The following is a 7,749-nucleotide window of genomic DNA, read 5'->3' on the forward strand; positions in this document are numbered from 1 at the left end:
GGGGGGGGGGCAGATGAGGGTCCAGGAGTCTCACCTAGGTCTCTTCTCCTCCTCGCCCAGGTCAGCGGGAGACGCCACGATGAGGCTTTACAGTCTAAGTGTCCTTTACAAAGGCGACCCCAAAGTGCATTTACTGAAAGCTGCCTACGACGTCTCCACTTTCAACTTCTTCCAGAGGTCTAGGTGGGTGCCTGAAGCACCAGGTCCTCGGGGTGGGGGGAGGACCTGGGGGCTGCGCAGCTGACGTGTGGCTCGAGCAGCGCCTCGGGGAGGGGGAGYGGGCTTCCCTTCCCCATTTTGCTGCCCTTCCAGCCTCATTAGGGATGAGTTGCTTGGACATGGTGGCAACGSTAATACGCTTGTGAGGATGAACGTGGAAAGAACAGAGATGCTCGGACAGGGTGCTCAGGACTCTTTATGTTCCTATGGCCCGGGACAGACAGTCGCACAGTTTAGCTTTACAAAATCCACTCTGAGCGATCTTTGAGCCTAACGGGGGAAATGAGGTTTCGTTTTCTTCCCGAAAGATACTCAGGAACCCAAACAAGACGCAGGCTTTGGCTCAGTAATTTTTCCGTTGCGTCAGAATGACAAAACTTGGGTGCAGTGAAACACCCTATGTGCTAGCGTGAGTTATTCTCCCGAGAGTAAGTGCCTAAACCTGCTAGTCACAGAGGCTTCTTGGGCGTGAGAGGCAAGTGGGAGGTGGCTTGTGTTTGTGTCAGACTAATAARGCTTGTGCGACAGCTTTGGGAACTGGTATCTTCTTATTTTGATGTTTGTCTAAGAATAAACTTTTTCCCAGCCCACCAATCCCTGCTTGGGATATTTGAGTGGGGTTCTGACAGCTCAGGATGAGCCTGTTGAGTGCTAAACGCTAATCCTGGCTTCCTGTCATCCCGCTGAGTGACGGCTCTCTGCAAAATCCGTGTGTGCAAAGAGATTGTGGAGGTCTTTGAGCAACTGTCCCTGCATTTGCAGAGGCCTTGCGCTTTGGAGGCAGAGAGGAGCTCCCAAAAGCAGMTAGAGAGCTGTAAAAGAAAGCAGATGCCTGTTGCAAAACAAGCAAAAAAAAAWTTTTTTTTGTTTCCCAGTCCCCTGGTTCCAGATGATAAAAGCTTTAGGAAATATTCACCTACAGGACTCCAATTTTCCATGCCTGGTCCCTGCCAAGATTTTATTGAAGTCTTGAGCACATTTGTTTCTGCAGTTCCAGTGATAAAGGGAAAATACTTTAGTACGGTTGCCTCAAAAATATTCTTAGCCAAATCTGTGAGAGGAATAAACGAGCTGTGACAGTTCTGCCAGCTCACATGCTTGAAGATGGGTTGTGCTCGGTGAAGTAATCTCTTAAAAACCCAAATCGCTTCATAATCACAGTTCTTGTTTTTCCAAAGCCCAGTGAAGTTTACTGCATGGTTTTGCTGTCTGATAGGGCAGAGGAGCTGCRGAAACAGCAGCTGTTTTCTCCTTGCTCGCTGCAGAAAAGGAAGAAGAAAAAAAAAAACAGATCCTGTAACGCATGTTAAGATGCTGCTGCCTTGTGGAACAGGCCGTGAGCCCTCGCGTAGGTGGGAAGGCAGAGAGCTCTCTGTTCACCCCCTTCAGCAACTGCGCTGCCTTCGCGCTCCCTAAATGCACTTATTTATTCGTTAAAAGTCTTTGCAGTGGACAGCAGTGCCATCTGGGTTGAAATCAGCTGGGGAGGGGGGAGAGGTGYTGGTATTCGAGYAGGGCAGCCCGTTCGTGCTGAAACSGAAGTGTATGAGCAGCCCAGCTGACTCCGGAGGGTCTGCGTGCGCGTCTGTGGGAGCGCAGCCTCGACAGGACGTTTAAGGGACAATTAACCTGAATTCAGGCTAAAACGTTGCGTGTGCGCAGCTGGTGCTGCCTTTTGGTCCTGTAAAACTGCCAGAGCTTTGGGTTTGGGGTTTGAATTCGTGATAAACTTGGTTGTTTCCTGCGAGATGTGAGAATCTGCTGAAAGGAGGGGCAGGAGTTGGGGGCGTGGGGGTCCACCGTGGCTGAGGGGGAGTGAATCGCACCTGATTTCGGATGCTGGTGTTCTGGCGTGTAATTTGGGATAGGCACCAGGAGCCTGAACAGAACCTGAAGGAATGAAATCTTAGCTGGTCAGTTCTTTGGGGAATAATGTAAAATACTGAAATTGGAAATGCAGAGGCTGGCAGCCGCCTGCAAATCCCCAGACTAGAAGGAATGTTTCTGTCCCCTGTTGCTACCGAAGTTGGATATTAAGAAATCCTCGGGCCAAACTTTCTCTGCCGAGCTTGGAAACCCAGCGTTGCGTTCYGAGAGTGTCTCGGCGGAGCTGACACCTGATCATGTGTTATCTATCTAGGCTGGGAGAAATGCAAAAAAAATCCCAATATTACATAAATTTGAACAAGCAAATCCCCCTTCTGGACTTGCTGCTGAGAGGGAAGGTAGCTAGAAAAATCTCGGTCTTTGCTTTGACCAGGCGTCTGTATTAAGTTATGTTTTGCCCCTGTCTTGTCACGTGAAGCTGGGAGAATTAGAACTGTTTGTGTGAAGTGTCTTTAAGCAAACTGTGTTATCTGAACGAGATTAGCTCCTGTGAAAGGTGCCCTCTCTTGTGATTTTCCAGCTGAAGTAGGGGATTTGTAGGCCAGCTTTCATTAATTCCAGGGTGCCCAGGACAGAGCATTGGGGATCAATGGAATGCTGGATTTGTGTTGCACTTACTCAGGTTTTTTGGGATGCGTTTTGTTATTGTGGGGTGAAGAAAAGCATTTACATGAGAAATCTATTTGTTAAGGCTTAAAAACGTTAATGGGCCATTTCCAGGCTTGCTCTACCTGGCTTAAGGAAGCTCCTTGCGTAGATTAGCTTCAGATGAAGCTGACATTTCTCTCCCTGCCTCGGCATGCATGCGGTGCGTTTGCAGGTTAAACGGCCCCTCTCTGACCCTGGTGTCTCCCATAGGAATCGAGTAAAGGCAAAAAGTGCCAGATAAAAGCGTAACGTGTGAGTAGRGGCTGGAGCACACCTGCAGCTCCTCGCTGTGCAGGAGCAGGGAGGAGCAGTTCACGAGGCAGAGACCAGCTTCGATAGTGTTTCACCTTCTGCCAAATCAACAAAAAGCGGAGCGAGTCTCCCAACACGGCCGTGGGGCTGTGGATGCCGAGCGCCTGTAGCGGAGCCGAGGGTGTTTAGGTTGGGGCTGGGGGTGCTGGAGTTGCGGCTGTGGTTCTGAGCAAGTGCAGAGTCCGACCTCTTGCTGCCTTTTCCCCCGTCCTTCGCCAAGGAAGAGCCGGGGCTAAGTCCCATCGCTGCTACCCCCGTCGTGCATAGTGGGCGGGGGACTCGAGGGAAACCGCCTTTGTGTTCGCAGTGTCCAAGAGTTCATGACCTTCACGAGCCAGCTGATCGTGGAGCGCTCGGAGCTGGGCAGCAGAGCCTCTGTCAAGGAGCAAGGTAAGCGGACGTGCCGYGCAAAACCGAAGGACGCGGGCACGGGGGCAGCACGCGGAGCCCGGGGTCCCGAACCACGGCTGTTTCATTCCTTGTGCGTCCGTGAGCCCCCAGAATGAGATCCTGCCTTTCTCTGGGCAAATTTTGCTAAAAGCATGATGTGGCTGAGCTCCGCGAGTGCAGACTATCTGGCTTCTGCCTGGGGCCTGTTGGCGTGTGGGAGGCACCTGGCTCGAAACCAGCCGGAGCGCTGGCCAAATTGCGGGGCGACTGGTGCCTTCTCGGCCCCCGTGCGGAAAACTGAGTAAGACCGGGAAGCCGCCTGACAGGCAGCTACYGCCTTCGAGCTTCGTTACGCACGGAGCTGTCGGGCTGCGCCCTYGACTTGCCCGGTTCGTCCTGTCCCCAGCCCACACAGCAGCGACYGTCCCCCGAGGGGCTGCTGCTGTAGCCCGGCCTCCTTCCGCTCTCCTTTGAGCTTCTGCCTTGAAATCCCGGCTCYGTACCCGCTGTGCCCGTGTCTCCAGCCCTGCTGTTGTCTCCCCACCCTACTCCTTGTGCACCCTGAGACGTGCTGGGTGCAGTCCAGAGCTGGCTGCTGCAGCTGCTTTAATGACAGTCCTGCTCCAGACTAGTTATGTGTTCAAATCAAGCTGGGTGCTTCCCCTCTATTTTTGTTCAACTACCTGAAAATGTAGCTTCTCATCCGGCACCATGTGACTGGCCAGTGGGCCATAACTTGCTGAAGCACGATTTTGGGCTGATCTTAATCCTCCCTCGAGCCTTTCTGCTAGCCTAATGAAATCATGTGAAATCCTGCTGCTGAATGGAAGGAAACCTTCCAGTGTGGTTCACTGCATGTGGAAAAAGCCTTTGGGGCTGCGCAGGAGGAGAAGGGCGCTTGGGAAGGCTCCGGACCTTCCYGCTGCCTGTCTGACACAAACTCTCTGCCCAGAGTACCTCTGCCACGTGTAYGTCCGCAATGACGGGCTGGCCGGAGTGGTGATTGCCGATAACGAGTACCCACAGCGGGTTTGCTTCACCTTGCTGGACAAGGTGAGTGTATGGGTTGGGTGCAGCTYGGGAGGGGACAATCCAGGCGGTCGGGGCTGCGTGTGGATTTTTAGGGGGTTTTCTCCCGATCTTGGTTACCCTGTGACACGGAAATGACCCTCTCTGCTCATTTGGTGGGGGACATCAGARGTGAGCTGAGCAGAATCTGGCCAGCCTGAAGACTTCTCCTAAGGCCAGGCAATGCAGTRGTCCGGCTTTGCTCTGGCCAGCTGGAACGGAGCCACCTGGCTCCGTTCTGCCATTAGCCCGGGCGCTGGCCTCACGAACACCCTGCCCGTGTCGTCTGGCTTGGGTTTTGTGCAGGAAAACTGGGTGCGTCCGCGCTGCCAGCGTTTTGGGAGGCTGATTATTATGTGTCTGGCCACGCTGGAAAGATCTAGGGCTTTGGGTGCAGTCTGTATCGTGCAGCATCCAGGACATTCATCTTAACTGGCATGAGCGCTGAAGCATCAGTCACTCCCTTGACAGGAAAGTTGGGTACTGTTCTTCCCCTTGGCTCATTCAAAAGGGTTTGTCAAGGAGAAAATCCTTCCCAACAGCCACGGCCTTCGGCCCCCTGCAGGCAAAAAAGCCAGACAGGTACCTACGTGCTTCCTCGTGTTGCAGGTGCTGGATGAATTCTCCAGGCAGGTCAGCAAAACAGACTGGCCTTCGGGATCCCCGGCGACAATCAGCTACGCAGCCTTGGACAGTTACCTCAGTAAATACCAGGTACAGCACCCACCGGGCGCCCTGCGGGGCAGCAGGGGAGAGGGCTGCTGGCGTGGAGGCTGGGAGACTGCCCCTTGTGACCCTAAACCGTGATGGTGAGGAGGTCTGGAGAAGCAGAGGCTGAAGCATTAGGCRTTTGCTGGCCTGGGCTTTGCGCCTCCACAGCAATATCTCGCCGTGCAGCCTCCAGCCTGGCCGAGGAGGAGTATGGCCTGCCTTCCTCCATGGGGTGCGCGGAGGAGGCTGCCAGCCCAGCACGGTCAGATAACTGGCGGGCTGCTCGCCACCAAGACAGCTCTGCGGTCGCTCCGCCCAGCTTCCCTGCCACGGCGTGCAGGCCATCCGCCTGTCCGAGAGTGATCGGCTCGGTCGGACGCCGTGCGGGGGAGACGCGTGGCGTGGCGGAGTGCGGCGGGCGCCGTCCCCGCCACGGTGATGCTGAGCTGTGTCGTTTCTCCCCGAGAACCCCCGCGAGGCRGATCCGATGACCCGGGTGCAGGCAGAGCTGGACGAGACCAAAATCATCCTGGTGAGGATGGCGCGCATGCCGGGCCCGCCGCGGCTGCTTGGCTGCGAAACTCCCGCTGCCCTGTCTGCTTGGGGCCTGCGACTCGTGCCGTGCGCGACGCCCTCTCGGGGTGCTCGGGCAGCCGTGCTGGGTGGTCGGATTATTCCCGCTGGGGGAACTGCAGCAGATTCGGAGCACGGACTGAAGTCTAGACTTTCCGCAGCCTCCAGAGGCTGAGAAGATGTGTCTTTATTTTATTTTATTTTTATTTTTTGTGCTGCCTCTGTAGAAGAGCTTCTTTCCCCTTCTCTTTCCGTGGCTGTTCCCTCTCTGGGTTTCTCTTGTTCCTCCCGCGCTGTCTCTATGTGGAGGAAATGTTCCTCATTCATAGTTTCCGCTCTTGCTGCCTGTGGAAAGACCCTCTAACTGCCTCTTCCTCCTACTCGGCTCTGGCACTGTGTCAAACCCTAGACCCTCCTGAGCTGTTTTCTCCTTTTGCTTTTCCCCCTCCGGATTCTCCATCTCCCGGTCGGGCAAAGCGGGATTTTGCTCCCTTGATGTTAGCCAGCCCGGACCTGGTGCCGTGCRAGCTCCCTCTCCCATTCTCCCATCTCTGTTCTCCTCTGGGCTGGCTGAGCGCTGCCGTGGGAGCGCTGACCTCCCTCCGTCTCCGCTTCCCTATTTCTCCATCAAATCTTAGCCCCTTCTGTAATATCCTCGCCTGCCTTCTGCTTTAAATGAGCTACAAGAGCTTGCTGCCTTCCTTGGGGGCCCTCTCCTCCTCYGGGTTGTTGCGCTAGTCCTCTCTTTCCCCATCGGAGCTGGAGCGGCCGGAGAAGGACTGAGGCCGGTCTCTTCCCGTGCCCGTGTCGATGCGGTGGCTTATCCACGTTTCGCTCGGGCCTCGGGGAGGGAGCGGTAAGTGCCAACGCCGCCAACCTAGCGCCACTTTCTTTTGGCAGCACAACACCATGGAGTCACTGCTGGAGCGAGGGGAGAAGCTGGATGACTTGGTATCCAAATCTGAGGTGCTCGGGGCACAGTCGAAAGCCTTCTACAAAACTGTGAGTGCCGCTTCGCCCCCCTCCAGCACCTGGGGGAAGGGCACCCCGGTCCCTGGCAAGCCAGGGAAGGATGGGAGAAACCCCGGAGGGTGATGGATGTGGGTGCCTGGAGTGGAGCCAACGCGGAGAGCCACCGTGCGCTCTCACGTTTGCTGAGGAGCTGTTGGCGCAGCTGGTTTGGGGCTACAAGGGCTGGAGCTCGGTCGCCCCAACGGCGACTGTGGAGCACCTCAGCCTCTTGGTCCAACTGTCCCTGCCCTGGGGCTGGCAGAGGGTGACCCTGATCCCAGCCCCGGGCTCTGGTGGCTGCTGGCACGGGAGGGAAGCGATGGTCGAGGTGCGTCAGCACGGTCAGGCTTCAGAGCTGTGCCACAAGCTGGGTCTCGGGCGGCCCTGGGGCATTTGACTTCTTTACRAGCTGGGTGGGCTAGAAACGTGCGGGCTCTTTCTGCTGGAGAGGAGAGGAGGGTCCTCACGGACCCAGACGGGGTTTTGGGTCCCCTCCGAGCTGTGCAGCGAGCTCTGCCAGCAGGTCGCCATGGGGTTTTGTTCTCTCTTCTCAGGCCCGAAAGCAGAACTCGTGCTGTAAAATCATGTGACCCGGACACCTGGGTCTCCTGCTCCGGACCATCAGGCCTTCGCTCCCGTTCAGATCTCGACTGCACCCAGGACAGAAAGCAAAAGACCAAGGGGGGGTTCCCGGGCCTGGGCTGCGCTGYGGAGGCCGGCGCCAGGGCTAGGGCTGGCCTTCCTCGGCACCGCGGGCTCCGATGAGCCGCGGGCTTTGGAGAGCGCCGGGGCCCCGCTGCCCTCGCCCTCCTTGAGGGCGGTTTGGACCACGTCAAGCCCGGCGGCGGGCCGGGTGCTGACTGCTGCCTTTACACTCCTAACACTAGCCAGCGCCTTGGTGTTGCGGCGATGCCAGCCCAGGGGCAGCTG

The 7,749-nt window shown here is 56.4% G+C and overlaps 1 protein-coding gene across 1 annotated transcript; it reads left to right on the plus strand.

Moving 5' to 3' along the window:
• The first annotated feature begins 53 nt into the window (after positions 1 to 53).
• YKT6 (YKT6 vesicular SNARE protein) lies at positions 54 to 7,743 on the plus strand. The gene is made up of 7 exons (XM_085321730.1): positions 54 to 183; positions 3,374 to 3,456; positions 4,409 to 4,509; positions 5,134 to 5,238; positions 5,702 to 5,767; positions 6,709 to 6,810; positions 7,374 to 7,743. The coding sequence occupies exons 1-7, from the start codon at positions 80 to 82 to the stop codon at positions 7,407 to 7,409; spliced, it is 597 nt and encodes a 198-aa protein (XP_085177856.1). The 5' UTR covers positions 54 to 79; the 3' UTR covers positions 7,410 to 7,743.
• Positions 7,744 to 7,749: the final 6 nt, after the last annotated feature.

Source organism: Rhea americana, unplaced genomic scaffold (assembly GCF_003343005.1).
Source record: "Rhea americana isolate MKP2758 unplaced genomic scaffold, rheAme1 scaffold_706, whole genome shotgun sequence".
In the NCBI taxonomy this organism is placed as follows: Eukaryota; Metazoa; Chordata; class Aves; order Rheiformes; family Rheidae; genus Rhea; species Rhea americana.